The 21,448-nt window shown below is 32.3% G+C and overlaps 3 protein-coding genes across 4 annotated transcripts; all 3 read left to right on the top strand.

Annotated features, from left to right (window-relative positions):
* LOC109350892 (probable polyol transporter 6) lies at positions 2,005-4,329 on the top strand. Its single transcript, XM_019592203.1, has 2 exons — positions 2,005-2,178; positions 2,875-4,329. Exons 1-2 carry the CDS (start codon positions 2,031-2,033, stop codon positions 4,257-4,259), a joined length of 1,533 nt encoding a protein of 510 aa, XP_019447748.1. The 5' UTR covers positions 2,005-2,030; the 3' UTR covers positions 4,260-4,329.
* LOC109350379 (probable polyol transporter 6) lies at positions 4,513-5,578 on the top strand. The gene has a single exon (XM_019591622.1). The coding sequence runs from the start codon at positions 4,513-4,515 to the stop codon at positions 5,506-5,508; it is 996 nt and encodes a 331-aa protein (XP_019447167.1). The 3' UTR covers positions 5,509-5,578.
* Positions 15,314-18,751, top strand: LOC109348683 (protein indeterminate-domain 1). Of its 2 annotated transcripts, XM_019589209.1 has the most exons (5): positions 15,314-15,484; positions 15,592-16,068; positions 16,160-16,556; positions 16,644-16,900; positions 17,465-18,751. In XM_019589209.1, the coding sequence occupies exons 2-5, from the start codon at positions 15,951-15,953 to the stop codon at positions 18,208-18,210; spliced, it is 1,518 nt and encodes a 505-aa protein (XP_019444754.1). In that variant the 5' UTR covers positions 15,314-15,484; positions 15,592-15,950; the 3' UTR covers positions 18,211-18,751. The 2 variants fall into 2 exon arrangements, with proteins under 2 accessions (XP_019444754.1, XP_019444753.1); XM_019589208.1 differs by having other exon boundaries at positions 15,314-16,068.

Raw genomic sequence — 21,448 nt, 5'->3', positions numbered from 1 at the left:
AAGGTTAAAACATGAATGAAAAATTGATGTAAAAATTAACTGTGCATTTAATTAAATATTAAATATAAATTTATAAATAATATTGTGTTTATTATTTAGCTATTTAACACATTTCAACTATTTCCATATTTGGTTTTTCAAATTATAAGTTATTTTTTGTCAAACAAATAGTAATGATTACAATAATCAAATAGTTTTATAAGAGTATAAAAGAGAAATTTCATATTTTTCCAAGAAAATCATTTTACAAAATAACCTCATCAATCAAACATTTTCAAAAAAGGAATGTAGAGTAATTTTATACATGACTTGTAATACCTCAATATTGACTTACAACCTCTATGAACTCATAAATTTAGCAAGTATGTCATTCTTTAAACATCAATATCTCAATAGTATTATATTCTCTTTATTAGAAACCTTCAAAGAATGGAACTTATAACATAGAACTTTATAACAACAAATTACATTGAGTCACCATTATTAAGATATGTAGCCCATTCATAAGTTTATAGACGCAAATAAATCATATATCAAAGCTAGCTAGTGTGCTATATAATCCTTCTAGAAAATTGTGGTTTATTTTCTTAACAAATTCATATAAACAATAGTAAATTTAAGATAATGATTAATGAATGATAACTTTTGTCTTTTTTTTTTAAAATAAGAACCTCGTTTTAATGCATTAATTAATATTTAAAATCAGGAAGTGTTGGAAGAAGAGTAAAATTGAAAAAGAATGTTATTATGAATATAAAATTGAAAAACTTAAAAGCAAGTATGAGGAGGACAAATCATTGGTAAGATGGATGACAAGAATATTACGTTGATGTTGTTTTATTTAACTAAAATGGCTGTTAATACTTAATAGAGCCAAATTTGAAAAATATAATGACAAAAAAAAACGGTACATGGTGAAATTGAACACATAATTTCTTTTAAATATATATTTAAAATAAAATAGATCATAGATGTCAGTAAACAGTATATTGTCGTTGCAACCTTTACTATCACTCTATGGACAACCCTAGGACCGTAAAAAATCATCTGTGCCTCGCATGAAATTAAAATCAAATCGATCGCATAGAATGTTATTTTCTAATTAAAAAACATATGATATTAATTAATTAACTGCAATTAATATTAAGTCGTTGTATTTTATTTTTTCTCACTAAAGGTGTCTCCCAATAAACACTCTACAGACTCATTTCTTAGCATATCAACAACTACAATTCAATGTCTATGAGTCTTGTTGATAATATTAATTGATAATTTTAAACCTTAATTTATATTTGTTTGAACCACAAGATTTCCGTAGGAGATAGTTCTATTTAAGTTAAATATGAGTATCAAGTGACAAAATTCTCATAACCAAGTATTTAATAATGCAATTATTACAATATTAAATATTTCAATACAGGATTTCCGGCTAAACACAACCTCCAACGCTTAGACCTACACGTGATTTTTAATCCCCTAACTTGATTTTCCTCCTCAATATTATAATGAAAATAATGTATCTCCGCCATATATTCCGTTATATATTTGAGACGTGGGTCTGAGAATATCATAAAACTCTATTATTGGTAGAAGCCATATATTTCCGCCGTTTCGATAGGAAGATATATTTACTATGACCGATTTTGATTGAAATGAACGGTAGAAAATAGTAAACAATAATAATAAAATTATGTGATTAGAAGTTAGATATGAATAGTCTATTCTCTAGAGTACTAATTAACTTTCTAATGATGTTGAAGAGTCGTTTTTAGTGAATTTTATAAACAACTAGGGTTAAGAGGTATCGCTTTGTTTTTTTTTTAAATAATAATATTCATGATACTTCTGGAAATGAGGTAGAGGCGCATGCATTTCTTTCTAAGAGTGAAGCAACATTTGCTTACTTAACAAAAGAATATAATAATTGGCATCTTGGACTTTAAGTGTTGCTAATTAATAAGATGTCCCTCCCTCTATAAAAGAGTCATTACTTTTTTACATTCGACAGAAAACAAAAGTAACATTAACAAATGTCTAGAGAAAAAGAAATAGATGGACAATACCAACTTCCCATGGAAAATGGTACTAATGAAAATGGAAAGAGTCATGATAGACTCAACATGTATACTTGTGCTTGTGTGTTAGCTGCCTCTATTATTTCTGCTGTATTTGGTTATGGTGAGTAACTTTAATTTCTATTATTATATTGTACTACTTGTCTCATAATTCTAATTAATCATTGATCACCATTTACGAGTGGAAGCGTCTATTTGTCCATATAAATCTTTCTACTTATAAAGTATTTCAAAATAGATATTTAAGCGTTAATATGTTAGTTTCCTTATCTTTCAAATCATAGTTACCAAACTCTTTTAGCAATCCTGAATGCATATTAGTTCTCACTTCTCACATATGGCGTATCAATTTATGATATTCAGATACCAAGATCCATATGATCTTGTTATAATTTACGGTGGAACGTTTGTTTTATATTTTGATGAATTTCATTATTTCAGACCAATTTTTTTTGTCAGCAATGATATCCATTAAAATAGAAAAAGAAGATATTTAGGAGAATAAATAGTACTTTTATCCATATATTAAGATATAACATCCAAGAAGATAATTCTAGGGTTTAAACAACCATTTCACAAAGGAGAATTTGAAACTAGGAAAACAAACATTTTTTTAATGATATTTTGTAAAACAATGAATCTAAAAATGATATGATATATGAAATAAAGAACCACGTATATTGAAGAGTATTGTGTACTTATGGCATAGACCATTAGAATTTAGAATATGCTAATAAACAATGCTATTTTTATGGGTTCAACTTCAACTAATAAGCAATATTTTTCATTGATTATTCAGTGACAGGAGTGATGGCTGGAGCAGCCTTATTCATAAAGGAAGATCTTGGAATCAATGACCTACAAGTGGAACTTCTAATAGGTATCTTAAATGCATTTGCACTAATAGGAACCATGGCTGCTGGAAGAACATCTGATTACTTAGGTCGCCGCTACACCATCATTCTAGCCTCCATCATCTTCTTATTAGGATCCATTCTAATGGGTTATGGTCCTTCTTATCCAATCTTGATGATTGGAAGATGCACTACTGGAATTGGTGCAGGTTTTGCACTCATTGTTGCACCAATTTACAGTGCAGAAATTTCTCCTCCTTCCTATAGAGGATTCCTCACCGCTCTCCCAGATGTTTCCATCAATTTAGGACTCTTGCTTGGTTACATGTCAAACTATTTCTTCGAAAAACTTTCTTTAAAACTTGGATGGAGGATGATGCTTGCTGTTCCGGCAATTCCTTCATTAGGTTTGGCCATTCTCATGTTTAAATTGGTAGAGTCACCAAGGTGGTTAGTCATGCAAGGACGAATTGTTGAAGCAAAGAATGTTCTTTTACTAATCTCTAACACCAAAGAAGAAGCCCTACAACGCTTACAAGAAATAAAAGTTGCTGCTGGAATTGATGAAAAATGCACCCAAGACATTGTCCATGTTGTGAAAAATGCTCAAGGTGGTGAAGGAGCTATTAAGGAACTATTCTATAAACCTTCACCCCCTGTGCGTAGAATACTAATTGCAGCTATTGGGGTTCATGTGTTTCAACAGATTACAGGAATTGAAGCTGTTATGATATATAGTCCTAGGATCTTTGAAACAGCTGGCATTACCGACAAGAGCAAACTCCTTTTAGCCACGGTTGGAATGGGTGTTAGCCAAGCTAGCTTTATAATCTTATCAACTTTCTTGATGGACAAAGTTGGTAGGAAGATTCTATTGTTGATTAGTTCTGGAGGTATGGTTGTGACCCTTTTAGGTTTGGGTTTTTGCTTGACCATAGTGGAACATTCTAAACAAGAAATAACGTGGGCAATATCTTTTACCATTGTTGTTACCTACATCTTTGTGGCTTTTGTGTCTATTGGAATAGGACCTGTGACATGGGTTTATAGCTCTGAGATATTTCCACAGAGGTTGAGGGCACAAGGGCTTGCTATTGGTGTTACTGTGAATAGGATTACAAATGTTATAGTGGTTACAAGTTTTGTTTCAATTTATCGAAAGTTAACAATGGGTGGGAGTTTCTTTATGTTTACTGGTATCACTGTTTTGGCTTTTTGCTTCTTTTCCTTCTTGCCTGAAACAAAAGGAAGATCATTGGAAGATATGGAGATTATTTTTGGGAAAAAGTCTAAGGAGACAAAAATGAAGCATTGGTGCAACAATGCATAGTTTCTACTGTAAGGAAAATTATTTTTGTACAACAAATCTTGGACACATCAAATGAGATACCAAAACTTTTCCTTTTAAATTTGGAAATTGAGTTGTGTATATGGAATATATAACAGACAATTGAAGGAAATTAATAACTTCATTTGATGTGAATGAAAGTTGTGAAATTATGTTTGCGAGCATAATGAACTTCAATTACTATCTCATATCTCATACTGTTAGGTTTATTCAAGTGTGAAGTCTTACATTGGATATGCAGGAGGAAAAACTTTCTTTAAAACTTGGATGGAGGATGATGCTTGCTGTTCCGGCAATTCCTTCATTAGGTTTGGCCATTCTCATGTTTAAATTGGTAGAGTCACCAAGGTGGTTAGTCATGCAAGGACGAATTGTTGAAGCAAAGAATGTTCTTTTACTAATCTCTAACACCAAAGAAGAAGCCCTACAACGCTTACAAGAAATAAAAGTTGCTGCTGGAATTGATGAAAAATGCACCCAAGACATTGTCCATGTTGTGAAAAATGCTCAAGGTGGTGAAGGAGCTATTAAGGAACTATTCTATAAACCTTCACCCCCTGTGCGTAGAATACTAATTGCAGCTATTGGGGTTCATGTGTTTCAACAGATTACAGGAATTGAAGCTGTTATGATATATAGTCCTAGGATCTTTGAAACAGCTGGCATTACCGACAAGAGCAAACTCCTTTTAGCCACGGTTGGAATGGGTGTTAGCCAAGCTAGCTTTATAATCTTATCAACTTTCTTGATGGACAAAGTTGGTAGGAAGATTCTATTGTTGATTAGTTCTGGAGGTATGGTTGTGACCCTTTTAGGTTTGGGTTTTTGCTTGACCATAGTGGAACATTCTAAACAAGAAATAACGTGGGCAATATCTTTTACCATTGTTGTTACCTACATCTTTGTGGCTTTTGTGTCTATTGGAATAGGACCTGTGACATGGGTTTATAGCTCTGAGATATTTCCACAGAGGTTGAGGGCACAAGGGCTTGCTATTGGTGTTACTGTGAATAGGATTACAAATGTTATAGTGGTTACAAGTTTTGTTTCAATTTATCGAAAGTTAACAATGGGTGGGAGTTTCTTTATGTTTACTGGTATCACTGTTTTGGCTTTTTGCTTCTTTTCCTTCTTGCCTGAAACAAAAGGAAGATCATTGGAAGATATGGAGATTATTTTTGGGAAAAAGTCTAAGGAGACAAAAATGAAGCATTGGTGCAACAATGCATAGTTTCTACTGTAAGGAAAATTATTTTTGTACAACAAATCTTGGACACATCAAATGAGATACCAAAACTTTTCCTTTTAAATTTGGAAATTGAGTTGTGTATATGGAATATATAACAGACAATTGAAGGAAATTAATAACTTCATTTGATGTGAATGAAAGTTGTGAAATTATGTTTGCGAGCATAATGAACTTCAATTACTATCTCATATCTCATACTGTTAGGTTTATTCAAGTGTGAAGTCTTACATTGGATATGCAGGAGGAATGAAAGAGTTTATAAGAAGGAAAGATCCATGGAACTAATGCCTTAAAGTTTTGGTTCAAAACGTGTGTCTCACTTATGATTCTTCACTCTCTTCCCATGTCCATGTAACAATAGAACTCCATGATAGTTTGAGGTCCCGTTGCAGTCCAACATAAATGATAGACCCAGGCTTAGGTAAAAAGTAGCATGAAGTATAATATTAAATAATTATTCTCCAACTAGAAACCTTTGCTATTGTAAAAATAACAAAAAACATTTACACAATTCAAGTGCAACTTTTCTTACACACTATATTTCTTTTTTTGATTAAGTAAACCTGGCAAATGCCTTTCTTGCCCTCTTTTACTAAAACCTTTGTCACCAGATCCCAACCATTCACGTCCCAAACATATAAAGGTAAGTGGGTAACATTCTATTGGCATATGTATGGATTGAAAATACATGGAGTAGAGATAAACAGTTTTTTTGACAAAAAAGAATGTATGTACCTAAAATGTAAGAAGTTGTTACATTGTTAATGTATTATACAATACTCATATTTAATCCTTATTGACTTTTAATAAATATAAGTTATACAAATAAATGATGGATAATATGTTAATTGTATATTAATTTTTACATTGATAATATATGAATATTATACTCATAATTTTTTATAAGAAAAATAGAAAAAATGTTGAAATTTAATATGATGAAAGAAATTGGAGTCTTGATTGATTCTAACATTAAACCTAGTATGAATTTGTTCTCTATTCAATTCTTTGCTTATGAGTGAATGCACATCTATTGTCTCATACTTAATGTTATTCTATGAATTATGACTTTATGATTGATGGGAAAATTACTTAAAAATTAAATTTTAACTCAGATGTACTTTTTTCAACCCATCATAAAATCATGATACATGAAATGACACTAAGTGTGAAATAACAATACCAACATATGTGCACACTACCCTCAACACCCATGATTAGAGATAAAAATAAAAAGCAGGTTAGGAAATGTGTGAAATGAAAAATACATTACCCGGCTAATAGAATATAAATAGAACATAGTGAATGCCTGAATGGACCGTTCCCGAGGCAAATGATTTTATCTACCATTTTCCAAGGGTCATCCATAAAATGATGGTAAAGGTTGTTACCTGTGTAAGGTACTCTATTTAAATTTAATAATTAATCTATGTTCTATCCAAACAAAAGAGTAATCTATGAGTGAGATATAGCAAATATTATATAGAAAAATATGTATGCATAATGTAAGATATTTCACAATATTACTTCATCATTCAACATTCATATTTTATTATTATTAACTCTAAAATTGAAATAAACAGTAGATATACATAGATTTCGTATAAATTTTTACTCTGTGAGAACATAAATATTATACTCAATGTTATATCATCTATTTCTATATTATCTATATTTCTATATCTATACTATATATAAAGCCAAAACTTGAAATAACTTCCCTCATTCATGGTGTAATTTTTATTTCCTATATTGCCCTTAACATTATTTAATTTTTACAAAAAAACTATATAATCCTAAGCAACTACCACCAATACATTAATTAACCACATATCTCACCTTAAATTAAACATTATCATAAATACAAAAAAATATAATATATAAAAATTGAATATGTAGTATCACACAATATTCGCCGGCAGGCACGAAGTGCCTGTACACACTAGTATATATCAAGCCAAAACTTGAAATAATTTCCATCATGGTGTAATTCTCATTTCCTATATTGCCCTTAATATTATTTAATTTTTACAAAAAAACTATATAATCATAAGCAATTACCACCAATTCATTAATTAACTACATATCTCACATTAAATTAAACATTATCACAAACATAAAAAAATATAATATAAAGTACACCTAACACAATAAATACATTTTAATTCAAAAAAATGAAATATATAAAAATTGAATATGTAGTATCACATAATATTTTCTGACAGGCACGAAGTGCCTGTACACTCTAATTATTAATAGAGTCAAAACAAGTAATAACTAACACAACGACATAATTTTTATATTCTAAATTTATCCTTTTGTATCTTCTTTCATTAATAATTATTATAAACTTCCACATATTCTTTCCATTGCTTTCATTTTTTATATTAATATATCATTAATCTTCATATATTCTCTTATTTTTATCTTTTGTATTTTCTAAAGAACACACAATAACACAAAAAACATTCAACAACTCTCTAACTATCGGCACAAAATGAGAATTTGCATAAATTTTATATATATTGTATCAATTACTACAAATTATATTCTTAAATCTTTACTCTCTATTAAATTTATATAATGTATTTCTTATATTTAAATTATTTTTTCTTAAATAATAATATAAGATGAAAATGATAGATTCTATGTAAAAAAAAATAAGTGATTGATAAAGCAGTGTTGGTACCAATGTAGAGACGGTTTTGGTCCTCTTTAAAAGCACGGTTTGCGTATATGCTACGTGGCCACTTCCTTCTCAGTCTCGCCAGTAACGCTCAACTACGGTGAGTCCCTCACTCCCTTTCACACATTCTCAGGAAGATCGGTTTCTGTCTCGACTCACGCCTCTAGGGTTTCGATTCCTTTGACAAATGCTACATTCTTCTTCCCCTTTCATTTGGGGATTGGAGGGTTTGTTTCTTAGGTTCATTTATATCTGTATGATGGATGAAGTGTTTTTCTTATTGGAATGTCAGCTTCATAAGTGTTTTAGAACTGCAAGATGAAGATTCTTTGTTGCCACTGAGGCCAAGATGAATTTCTGTTAGGGTACGGTATTGCAACTAGTACAAGTACTCATGATCATTTCTTATATTTTTCATTTTTGTTATGGTATTGCTATTTGTTTCTTTCATGACCAAAAAGAAGAGCAATTAAAATGCTAACATTTTTATTTTCTTTATGCTTGATCATTAGGGCATGGTTGGCTCCTCCTTTCTAGGTTGATTTTGTTTTTTATGATTTAATGTCCCTGTCTTTAAGGTTAGCTTGGTATAAGTTAGTGAAATGAAAACTTTGGGTGGCAAACAATAAGTTTTATTTTATGTTGTGTTTGTTGACTTGATTCTAATGTATTGCATGTATTATCAAAGTTTCTTATTAGTAGAAGTTTCTTTATATACTTGGGAAGTTTCTGTATGTACTTGCTGCTATTATCCTTAAAAGCTTCTTTGAATGGAATTAATTTGATGTTGCTACTGTAATTCATGCAGGTACCTAGCGTGTGATCTTTTTTCATATGCTATGCTAACTGATTCGACCATTTGGGTGGTTTTCTGAGTTGTTAATTTTGTGCATCACAATTGTGTTGTGTTCCATATGTGGAAAGTGTAGTATAGATGGCTCTCATATTTCTCTTTTCACCGTTTGTGTTTGTCCCTGCAGCATTCCATGGTGGACTTATCTCATCATGCTTATGCGCTTCAACATTCATTTTAGTTTCAGTCCTCACATGTATGTAACTTTTACCTTTTCATTCATCAACTTAAAATAGATTTACTAATTTCTAAGAACCTTGAACACTATTGTACTTAAAAAAGAACCTTGAAAACTATTAAAAACCAATATGATTTGATTAAAAACGTAGGAGCCATCAACTCGTGCATATATAGATATTCTTTAAGCCTTTTATTCTTTTCTTGACCTCTGCCATGTTTTGCACACACAATGCTTTATATACTAAAACCAAATGAAACATTATTTCAGACTTCTTCAACATCTGATAAAAACAGCAAGCTATAAATCATATGCTTGCCTTATGAGGTAATGAAAATAATTTTTTTAATAACAAAAGCATTTTGTTGTGGCCAATAGCAACTAGATGCTTATTTACTCATTATTTTTTTGAAGCTATGGATGAGAGAGATGGCAATGGATCAGCTCCACAGGAACAGAGTAATCTAGAATCTTGAACCTCTAATAGATTTTTCAGGTATCCACCCAAACATCACCACTTTCAATCTAAATTGCTCCTGTTCTGTGATTATCTTTATTAAACTATATATCTTTAATTAAGTTCACAAATTAAATTTATGTTATTTGCATGCACGAGCCTTGAGAGGATCCATGGGTTTTCATTAGGTTTTGGAGATATTCTTGATGAACATAGAAGCATATGGCTAGACTTTAGTAAAGAAGGTAGCACAAGACTATACAAATAGTTTGCTTTAATTTTATTCTTATTTTATAGGCAGAGTTGTAGCTGCTTGGATTTCTTTCATTGCTCATGTTTATAAATCAAATCATTTAGTTGTGGCAAATTATAAGTAATATATTTTATTACAATTTAAAATTAGAGACAATAAGGTCGCTTGCCTTGTTCAAATTCTAGAAACAACCTTGTCACTTAAGGATAATACATCTATCTTTCATAAACCCCACTAAAGGGGATCCCCATTTCCTTTTAACAAGCAGAGTTTAGCATTGTTTTTATATAATCTTCTCATGTTAGATTTGGACAATAATTTCCGTTTCTGTCAATAGATTTGGAAAAAAATCTAAATTTGTCTTTGTAATAGGGGCAGAAATTTGCTGATTTATAGAGAATTTTGTGCCGTCTCTATATCCGATTTTTCTAGTAGTCTATGTGCTTAATTTTTCATTCTGCTAAAAGGGCTTTAATGTCATACATGGACGTGGATATTTTTTTTTGGGGACAGGGATTTGAGTTTTTGGGGATGTGGATATTAACTTCGAATAAACGTATCCCATCGACTAAGACGTGTCAATGAGTGTGTATATGTTGAGTGCTGACTCAAAAGATAGTGGTTGATCCTCTCTCAGACGTAGAGAAAGTTGAAAACCCAAAACAACAGATGAAGGGTCCCATGTTTATGCCAAAAATAATGCTTTGTTTGAACTGTAAAAGAAATTAAAATATTCCAGGTCAATGCTGACCATGATGAATAGTGCAGGCAGGAAGAAAAGAAAAAATAAAATGAAACTGAAAAACAAAAGAACATGTGCCGGCTTTTTGGTTGTATTCCCACATTTCAAGTTTCCAGTTCATCCTTATGGCAATCCATTATATTCCTAATTTTAATTTGCTTAGGTGTTAATCTTAGTGCATAACATTAATAATGATAATGTTTACATAAATTTTATAAGGGCTCATGTCAAGCGCATCACAAAAGCATTCGATATACTATGGACTAGGAGTTGATAAAAAGAAAGCATTGAAAAGACAATGGAACCAATTTGAAAGCTATAGCACTAGAATGTCTATCAGTAACTTAGCATTGTAAAGGTTGTTTACTCACTGCATAGTCAATCATTTCTCATCTTAAAATCTGTTACACCCATCATGCCATTTTGAAATTAACCGTGCCTTTTCATGATGACAAATAATTGTATTTCACAATATTATATCACTTCACTATTTCTATATTTATATCTAGTAGCATTAAAATTAGACTTTGTTCATTAGTTAGTTTATTTATGTTGGCTTCCACTTAACTTTACAATTTACAGTTGATATCATATGTGAATGAAATGCTTGGGGTCAAGACTGAAAGCTTTATTCAGTTTGGAAGCCCGGCCCCTTGGATATTGAAGTTGTATCCACTATCCATGGCCCCTTAAAATGTAACATTGATTTTGTTTATTTTGTACTTCAATCATGGTGCTCTGATTAGGGAGTACAATTGTTGTTTCATAGCTTGTGATTGGTCAGAAAAATACTTAATAATTAAATTTTAACTTAAATATTTTTTTTTGACTAATCACAAGTCTATGACACATGGAGTGACATAAACTGTGGGACAAAGAGAGTTAAGGATTAATCTAACCTTAATTATATTGTTATTTCCGCTGCTAATTGAAAGCATGACTGTTTGGAACGACTAATAAAGAACTAATGAAGTAGGTGGTCAGAAATATAATCTTTACCATATTAATTGAAGAGTGTTTCTTCCTTCTTATATCCATTATCCGTTTAGGCAGTCGATAATTGCTTGAAGGCCAAGGCAAAGGGATTCATTATTGGTCAGGTCTAAGCATTTGTCGAAGATTCCCGTATTAATTCTTTTAAATAGTTCATCATCTAAACTGAATGATGACAAATTGCAATTAATAAATAATGTCGTTAAGTCAACGAAGAGCGAATAGGTTCATGAATATTATTGCTTGTCATCCAAAAAGCATAATAATACAATAGTATTCTATTCTACATCGATCTAAAATGGTGTACCCTTTCGGGGGATTAAGATGATCTAATGGAACAAACTGAGGGCATGAGACGTAAAGAATTTTGTAATGCTTCAAATTTTAAATAATATAATTTAAAAAATTATCAAATTCATAATTTTCCTCATATTTCAATATCCGATTCTTGGGAGAAACAATATTAACTCCCTTTGGGGATTGAAATTGTTCACACCCAGTCAATGTAGACAAGAGCCTCCCTGGTCTAAAAGGCTAAAACTATACTAGCGAGCTACTATCTAGTTGAGCAGAATCCTTTGTTCCAAAATTATTATATCCTCATGTTTCTTGCCAATCAATATCCTCAAAGTAATTAAAACTATTAATTTGTGTTTTTAAAAAATTTCTTTTTAACTAAGCAACATGTTTTCGTTGGATCAGGACATGAATTGAGACAAAGTGAGAACAATTGATCTCTGTCACTATCTAGCCATGATCCCAATTATAGGCATAAACTCTTGTGCTATACGTCTCTGAAAAGAACTGAGAAGAATTCTTGGATGGTATTTTTTTTACTCTACACCCGGTTACGTTTCTATTTGTTAATAGAAAGCTCCTTTTCGCCTATTATACGAGCTATGGATAAGCATCGAGTTATTACTATTAAATGTATCATCAAGTGAAAAGGAAAACGATAGAAAGCCGGATCTCTAACTTCTCCTTTGGTTCACGGATTATATGAATTGAGAAAATGGCATAATCTACACGCTCAAAATTAGTAAAAACTTTAATTTCTAGAAAATAATGGAGGCTCAAAATTAGGAAGAATTAGAATATAACTACAAAAAGTTATCACAGACGTAGGCATATGTGTGTAATTAAGTGTGTTAGCATTTGTTGCCATTGTGCAACCAAGGTAAAGTTTGGAGTAGTGGAATGAAGCCTCGATTCCTAGGATATAAGTCACCCTTATTGGAAGGAACAACCATGAATTCCAGATAAAATTAGTTCTTTATCAAGAAATGTGAAGGGATACACTTGATAATACAAAAAAGAACTCATATGAACTGTTATTTGTGTTTCCCATCTGATAATTTCTATAACAAATCAAAGTAGTTTATCCCCCAGTTCGTAACATTTATTTTTATATATACACATTTCAAAAAAAAATATTCAAAAATTAAATGTCGTTTAAAGTTTTCGTAATCTGATTGTCAAAATAGCATCATCGAAAAAGGAAAATGTCATGTGTCCAACATTATTCGATGACAATGCAATAATAAATGTTTACAATATTTAAAACGCGATATATAAATAATATAACTAAAAAAACAAGGTAAAATGGATGGGAAGGGTGGGGAAGTAAGTGACTGTCTTATGACAACTAGGCTACCTCATAAAGCCATATTCATTTAAGGCCTCAAATTTTTTATACAAATAATATATTTGATATTTAATAATTTAGGTTATAGTATTGTTTTATTTTTGTTTTCATGTCACTTTAATAATTAAATTGATTTTATACTTAATGCCAAATTAGTTTCCAATTAAACATGTGTCATCAACCTCGTGTAACCGTGAAAGATATGAAACATTGTCATCATTTTGGATGTTTATAGTTATAATACATGTTACTTTGTTATATATTTGATACATTTTCTTTTTAATATGATTAACTTAGAAAGATTTATAGTTTGAAATACTAGATTAACGATCAATTCACTAACTTTATATTTTGTGTGGATTCACTTATTCCAATAGTAAACTTTTTAAACTTATTCATAATCTTAACTATCAATTATAGGAAAAATATAATAATTTAGATCTATCAACTAATTTAAACCATTAAATTTCTCTATAATTAATGGTTAAGATGTAGAATTGGCTTAAAAAATTTATTATTTAACCCTTTTATAATTTAAGAATATAAAATCAAAATGAAAGTTAATTAAATTTATTAAACTAGATTCTAAAATCTAAATGGCTGGAGCCCATAAGTTTTGACTTTTGAACACGGCCATCGCAGCAATCAAGAATAGTGAAGCACGAGAACCAAAGGAACGTGCCAAATCCATAGTGTCAAAAACACCAAAAGTTTTCGTTTAATTATACTTTCTCTGTCTCTTTTATATTAGCTTTTTTTAGTTTCAGATCAAAGAATGTGAAACCACAATTTTATTCTTTTTCATTTATTAATAAAGCTGAATCAATTTTTATTTTATATTTTAAATCATTTCAATAAATGATAATAAAATTATTTATTATATAAAGAAGTTTGGAAAAGAATATTATAAAGTGAAACAAATAAAAAAAAACTGGTAAAAAGGATTCTGATAAAGTTATTTGACTTTGTCAGCTAGTTTGAATATTGGTATTGGTTAAGTAGATATTTTATTTATTATATGTATGGATTGTCTGTCCCTGTCGGTGTGTACAGAACACGGATTCAAACAAATCACGAAACGACAAACATTGAAGTTAAACAGTACGAGAGTGCTGTATTCCAATTCCAAATTGCAACCATTTACCGCAACAAGTGGAGGATAGGAACTTGTTCACCAAATAATTCCACGATCCAGCCCAAAAACCAAGTCTTTTTTACATCACCACCTACGACAACCATTATCATTATTACTCCTATATCCTTTCTTAATTTTCATTCTATAACATCATATTCATTAATTTCTATCAATATATGTTAGTACTTAATAAATAGCACACTGAACTAAGAATAAAAACTATATAATTTTCTTGGGTTTGTATACACTATTTTTACTCCTCAAAAGTCACATTAGCTTTTTTCTTCTTCTAACTTTAAGATATTTAAGTAATAATCTATACTATTAATAAACAAAACATAAATAACACCACCATGACATAGTTTTTTTATTTCAAACATATCTTTTTGTATTATTAATAATTACTTTAAACTTCCAAAAATTATTTTTCATTGCTTTCATTTTTATATTAATATATCATCAATCTTCTACACAATACTCATATTTATGTATTCTCTCTTTTTCAACCCAAATAAAATAAACAATAACATAAAAATATCTATAATAATTATTGGAGACATAAAATGAGAAATTCACATACATTTTATGTATATATATTAACCATCATATATTATTTTCTAAATTTTCATTCTATATTAAATTTATATATTGCATTCTATATGAGGAAAAATAATAATATGGATGACCAGTATGGAGTGCCCAGTGGACTTACTACTATATTTAAAATGTATTTATTACTAGTAGTTACTCATTTCATTAAACATTTCACTTTCTCTGTAATAATTTTTATAAATTTGAAGTTTGTGAAGCAGTTATAAGCGACGTGGCGGAGTATAAGTTTTTATATTCGCCTATGAGGCTGCGACTTTCCCATTTATTTATCACAATAAAGAAGTTAGTAAAGCAACTTTAGAAACAAAAGGAAATTGAGGAGCTTCAAAGCCTTATCTTTCTCATTCAAGCGCCGCCACCTCATTACACCCTCTCAATTCTTCCGCAAAAATCTTTGGGTCTAGGTAGATCTTGTTCTAAATTAGATTAAAGTTGTTATTTTTTTATGTTTCTAATGTTGGATCAAAGTTCCTCGCCGGCAAGAGTTTTTTCTTCTTCTAATTTGTGACAGTTGTTTAAGGTACTGGCTTGTTGGGTTTAATCATTTTAGTTCTTGGGTTAAAGTTAATTTTGGTCAGAGACCCCATCATCAGAGTTGGTAGGTAGTGGTGGGTAAATGAGAAAAAAGAAGTGACCCAAGAAAAAAAAAAGTATTTTTTTTCTGCAGTTTGACTGGTAGATATAGAGAGGGAAAGTGTGAGGACTTGAGAAGAAGACAAAGTAGAAACAAATTCTAGAAAACTCCAAAAAAAGAAGAAGAGAAATTGCAAAGAAAGATTAAAAATTCATCACAAGAACTTGGTCTGGAATCAAGAGGGTGAATGCCCTGAAATTTCCCCACTTTGATTTTGAAGAAATTGTAAGGCTCACATGCCGCTTGATTTAGATAATGTTTCCACAGTTTCAGGGGAAGCTAGTGTTTCTTCCTCTGGTAATCAGACAGTACCTTCAAAAACTAAGAAAAAACGAAATCTTCCAGGAATGCCAGGTACTAAGAAAAATTCATTACCCATCTTCATCTTTGTATTTTTTTTAATTCAATGATTCTTTTTTAAACTTTATATTTTTGGGTTTTTCAGATCCAGATGCAGAGGTGATTGCTCTGTCTCCAAAGACCCTTATGGCCACAAACAGATTCGTGTGTGAAATTTGCAACAAAGGATTTCAAAGGGATCAGAATCTTCAGCTTCACAGAAGGGGTCATAATCTGCCATGGAAGCTTAGGCAGAGGTCAAGCAAGGAAGTGCGGAAAAGGGTCTATGTTTGTCCAGAACCAACTTGTGTTCATCATGATCCTTCAAGAGCTCTTGGGGATCTCACTGGGATAAAGAAGCACTTTTGCAGAAAGCACGGTGAGAAGAAGTGGAAATGTGAAAAGTGCTCCAAGAAATATGCAGTTCAATCAGATTGGAAAGCTCACTCTAAGATTTGTGGTACCAGAGAGTACAAGTGTGATTGTGGGACTGTGTTTTCAAGGTTTTTTGTTTGAAGGATTTTGCTTTGTTACAATGTTTGAAATTCAGTTATTGGAGTTTTGTTAAACTTTTTTGTTTTGTTTTGAAGGAGAGATAGCTTCATCACACATAGGGCTTTCTGTGATGCCTTAGCAGAAGAGAGTGCAAGATCTCAGCCTCAGAGTCAAACTACACAGACTCAGAGTGCCATAAAGGCTAATTCTGATTCAGATTCCAAAGCTGTAACCGGAGATGATTCATCACCTATGGAGGTGCCACCACTTCCTCCACCATCACCTCCAGCCCCACCAGCTATTCCTCAGTCAAACAGTGCCGCACTATCTGATTTGAAGGTGCAAAATCCAGGTAGATAATACTTGAATCTGGATAACATTGAAAAATATTATTTTTGTCATGTGATATGGTTAAACTAAACAACAAAAACCCTTTTGTTGATGTTGTTTCTCTCTCTGTAATCTTGGACCTTAGTAGTTTTTGTCTGGTTTGTTCTTTGTTGCCATATGTGTATATTCATAAATAACAGAACAATAGAGTAAGTGCTATGAGATTCAGATAGCCAATTAAGCAATAATAATAAATAAAACACCTAAAAAGTGTTATTAGGAACTGTGGGAGCAAAATTGTGCAATTTTGTTGACAAAGAAACTCAAAAGATTCAAAAGCTAAAAAGAGAAAAGCTTTGCTTTTTTGGGGGTAAGGGGAGTGGATTTGAGAAAGAAAACTATTATTTGTTCTTTTCTCATAAACTTTAATATAAAAGAGAGGCCCAAACTTTACATTTCTATATGCATCCTAACTGGCCACTTTTGCTCTTCTCCCCTTCTCTTTCTCCACCATATTATCAATTAATGTCATATGTTTATTAAAATTACTACCGCTTCTTTTTCTCTCTTGTTTTGATTTTTTTAGAGTTGCCAGAAAATACTCCACAAAGCCTAGAGGAACTACAGGCCAAAAATGCTCTAAATGGGAGCTGTAGCACCAGCACCAACACAACAAGCAATGGAGTTAGTGTATTTGCAAGCTTGTTTGCTTCATCAACCACATCTGAAAACCTGCAATCTCAAACACCTGCATTTACCGACCTAATCAGGGCCATGGGACGCCCAGATCATTCGGTGGACATCCCAGGTCCGTCATTTTCTGATCCCATCTCTCTATGCCTCGGCTCGTCAATGTTTGCAACAGGAGGGCAAGAGCGCCGACAGTATGCCCCGCCACCACAGCCAGCTATGTCTGCCACTGCGTTGCTACAGAAAGCTGCTCAGATGGGTGCAGCTGCAACAAATGCCTCTCTACTTCGTGGATTAGGCATAGTTTCATCTTCTGCTTCAACTGCACCAACTCAGCAAGATAGTTTGCAATGGGGTCAGCGACAAGTTGAACCGGACAGTGCCTCTATTTCCCCAGGACTTGGGCTTCCTTGTGACAGTGGCTCTGGACTGAAGGAATTAATGTTAGGGGCTCCTTCCTTGTTCGGGCCAAAGCAGACCACTCTTGATTTTCTTGGATTGGGGATGGTTGCTGGTGGCACTCCTGGTGGAGGCTTATCGGCGCTGATCACATCAATTGGTGGCAGTCTAGATGTTACTGCAGCGGCAACATCCTTTGGTAATGGAGAGTTCTCAGGCGAAGATATTGGGAGGAACTCATAATATTTTGGTGTCAAGAACTGTAATCTCCAGGGCCAGAAGTTGTGGTTGTACAGAGTTAATATGGTCTTTGTACAATGTGAAGCTGCAATGCACATATGATATTTTCCTATTTAACAGTGCAATATACAATGCGCAAATGGGTTATTTTAGATTATCTACGCCTCTACCGTGGGCATAAAAGCTGTATATTATAGAGCCTTCCTTCCTAGTAGTGGCACAAATTTCAATGTTATGCTTGCACTGGACCATTGCATTTGGTGAGTTGAGTTTTGTTGTTGCAAAAGGTTGAAATTTGATGTTTTTATGGGTGTCCTTGGTTATATAGCGCCAATGGCACATTTTATTTAAGGAGTACATCTCGATCTTTTGCTCCTTAGGCTTCTACAGATATGACCAAGTTGTGAATTATGATGTTGGATGATTTGGTTGGACCATAGCCATAAATCAGGAAACTTTTGATGTTATTTTTTTAGTCTGCTGAGTTATTGTGACAAGGTGGTATCTAGCAGTAGATGGTTTAATTGAACATATTGATCATGAATATGCGCATAGTCATTAAATGTTCTCCCATAATGCCACCTCCCTTTAATGATGTAATAATTCTTTGCAATAGAATCACTGTCCCTCTAGGCAGCTTCATTCACTTTCACTTCCTAAGCAGCATGGTTATTGATATTTATATTATTTAATTATATAGAAAACTCTGCTAATCATGTAATTTAGGTGCACAATATGTAGCTTTCATTGACAGAGACTCGCTGCATGGTTGGAGGGTGCTGCTGCTATGCTTTTTGCAACATTGAGATTCAACACCTTAATAAGATGCAATAAATTACCATATTCAAGGGAGAAAAAGTCAATGAAAATAAGAACAATGGAGGAGGAGGGAGTGAGCTTTTGCTTAAGATTACGACCAATAATGGTGAAAATTAACAAAGTTATAGTTGGACCTTCAAAATGACTAATGCTAATCATGTTTAAAAGTTAAAGAACAAAATGGAACCTGTGTTTTTTTAACTTAAACGTGTAAGTTAAAATCTAAAATTAAATCAAGAACCAAAAAAATACATTAGTCTGTGGACAATTCTATAAAGCATTCATAAATCATGACTTCACACCCAGGATGGACCATTCCTTATGCTATTTACACAACCCATGAAGCCTTGGGTGTATATAACAATGATAAGGGTTTTGTTAGAATTGCCCTTATTTGATTTATTTATCAATTACGGTCTCACAAATGACTCATATACCAGGCTTTTACCAAAGAAAAACCTCCCTCAAATTTTAGGTTGAATCCTTTTAATTCTTCAATTTTAGGTTCAATCATTGTTGTTTCTTTCTCCCATTAGTGTCATCCCTTCTCCCTTCCCTCTTCTTCTCTACTTCTGCTGCGTACATTTCTGCAACTTTTAAGCTCTGAATCCACAACTTTTGTTTGGTCCTCTTTCTGGGTGTTCCACTTTTGATGCTAGTTGGAGGAATTCGAGATTTCTTCATGATCCAAAAAGTGAGTATTACTATTTTTATTTTCCACATTGTGAGTGTCCAGTTTTGATTTGTCATCGATTAGTTCAATAGCTTTGTAGTGGAAGAATACACATACAACTGTTATTTTAACTTTCTCCCTAAACTCACTTATCTAAGCATTGAGTATTGTTATTTTCAGAACTACTGTTGGTGGCAAGACCTTGAAGATGTTATCAAGATCATTTTATTTTCGCCGATGAACAAGGGATCGGTGTAGGTGGCTGGGCAGTTGTTGGTGCCAATGATGCAAGACTGTTTGCTCAGGAACTCATCCAATTCAGTGAGAGCAGTTCAAAAGGAGCCCAAGTGTTCTTTCAATCCTGCAAGGGTGTTAGAGAAGGCACACTCAAGTACATAGGCTAAGGGTTCATCAACAGCTTGTATTGTTGCTCTTACTGATGAGGTATTATACTTCTTATTCCAAGCTTTGCAAGCAAAATAGTCTTGTCTAATTTCTATAAAACTATCTAATTAGACTCTAGATGCGGGTGAACTTAATCTTCAGAGCATGTCCTATTCCTACTGAATACTATATGGCTACTTTTCTTCTCTTCTGCATCAACATGAAAGTTTTCATTTTGTTATAATGAAAATCATTATCATGAATTCATGACATTTTTGTTGACTTTATCAATATTACTTTGGATGTTGCATCACATCAACACTTCTGTGTTTCACAGTGCATGCTATTTGAAGTAGATATTTGTACAATAAAAACAGGTATTCAAGATTACAGTTATAATGATATGACTTGTTGCATGTCTACCACCGAGCTCTTTTAGAATAAAAAGTTGAACTGCTTAGAATTAGGAATCAAATTAAAAAATGTTGGGTGTTCTACTGCATCTGTTTCTTCATATTTTTGTCATGCTCTACTCTACAGTACTGACATACGCCTTCATATTATCGATTATTGTCTGACCTATTCCTAAGTCTGTTCTTAAGGTTAATGTCTAGTTGGTGTATAAATTGAAACATAGCATCGACTTATTAACTTGCATTTTGCATGTCCGGTTTCTTTGTCCAGGGACTAGAAGCTATTAATTTGGGTGACTTCGGATTCATCGTGGTTAGAAATGGATGCACCATTTTCAGGTCCCCTAGGTCCAGTGAGGTAAAGTTCACACTTTCACATTGCAAATAAGATGTACTTATATTGGGCTTGGCTTATACTTTCTCTAGGGACAGTGTTACTATTACATTAGTAATATGAAAAAATCTCAAAGTTAACCCTTAATTTCTTGAGACAATGACAATGTCTTATTTGTTTCTGGTAGCATCCTCTCTACCATGTCATCCATGGTAGAGGGTGCGTCTTCTTTATGCAAGATTTCATGGGGAGACTTGTGGAACGGCTGGGTTTTTTTTATTTTCACTCATTGGTACTTGGTAGAAGGGTTGAAATGGGAAAATAAGTTGCATCATGTTTTCAACTTTCCCTCATTTCCCACTTTCACCTGTACGAAGTAAATGAATTATCTGGAAGATCATTCCTGTTTTGGTCTCTCACAATCATATCCAAGTATTATCCCCATAGGCCATAAGCCTTATGGCAGATGAAGTTCTTGTTTTTTTCTTCTTGAAAACAAGGTTATAAATTTTATGTCTTCATGGAAAGAAAACAAACTATGCATATCTTCTGCAATAATATATCCAGGGTTTTTACAATACCTGTTGCCCCGGGAGATGACTATTGCTGGAACTTAAA

Source organism: Lupinus angustifolius, chromosome LG06, assembly GCF_001865875.1.
Source record: "Lupinus angustifolius cultivar Tanjil chromosome LG06, LupAngTanjil_v1.0, whole genome shotgun sequence".
NCBI lineage: Eukaryota > Viridiplantae > Streptophyta > Magnoliopsida > Fabales > Fabaceae > Lupinus > Lupinus angustifolius.
The sequence above is the reverse complement of the archived record's forward strand: the minus strand, read 5'-3'. Positions and strand labels throughout refer to the sequence as shown.

Bases quoted from the DNA above. Each gene is read 5' to 3' on its own strand.
- LOC109350892 (XM_019592203.1), top strand. From the start codon at position 2,031: ATGTCTAGAGAAAAAGAAATAGATGGACAATACCAACTTCCCATGGAA. The intron at 2,179-2,874 runs GTGAGTAACTTT...TTGATTATTCAG, and splicing joins TTCTGCTGTATTTGGTTATG to TGACAGGAGTGATGGCTGGA.
- LOC109350379 (XM_019591622.1), top strand. From the start codon at position 4,513: ATGCAGGAGGAAAAACTTTCTTTAAAACTTGGATGGAGGATGATGCTT.
- LOC109348683 (XM_019589209.1), top strand. From the start codon at position 15,951: ATGCCGCTTGATTTAGATAATGTTTCCACAGTTTCAGGGGAAGCTAGT. The intron at 16,557-16,643 runs GTTTTTTGTTTG...TTTGTTTTGAAG, and splicing joins TGTGGGACTGTGTTTTCAAG to GAGAGATAGCTTCATCACAC. The intron at 16,901-17,464 runs GTAGATAATACT...TGATTTTTTTAG, and splicing joins TTTGAAGGTGCAAAATCCAG to AGTTGCCAGAAAATACTCCA.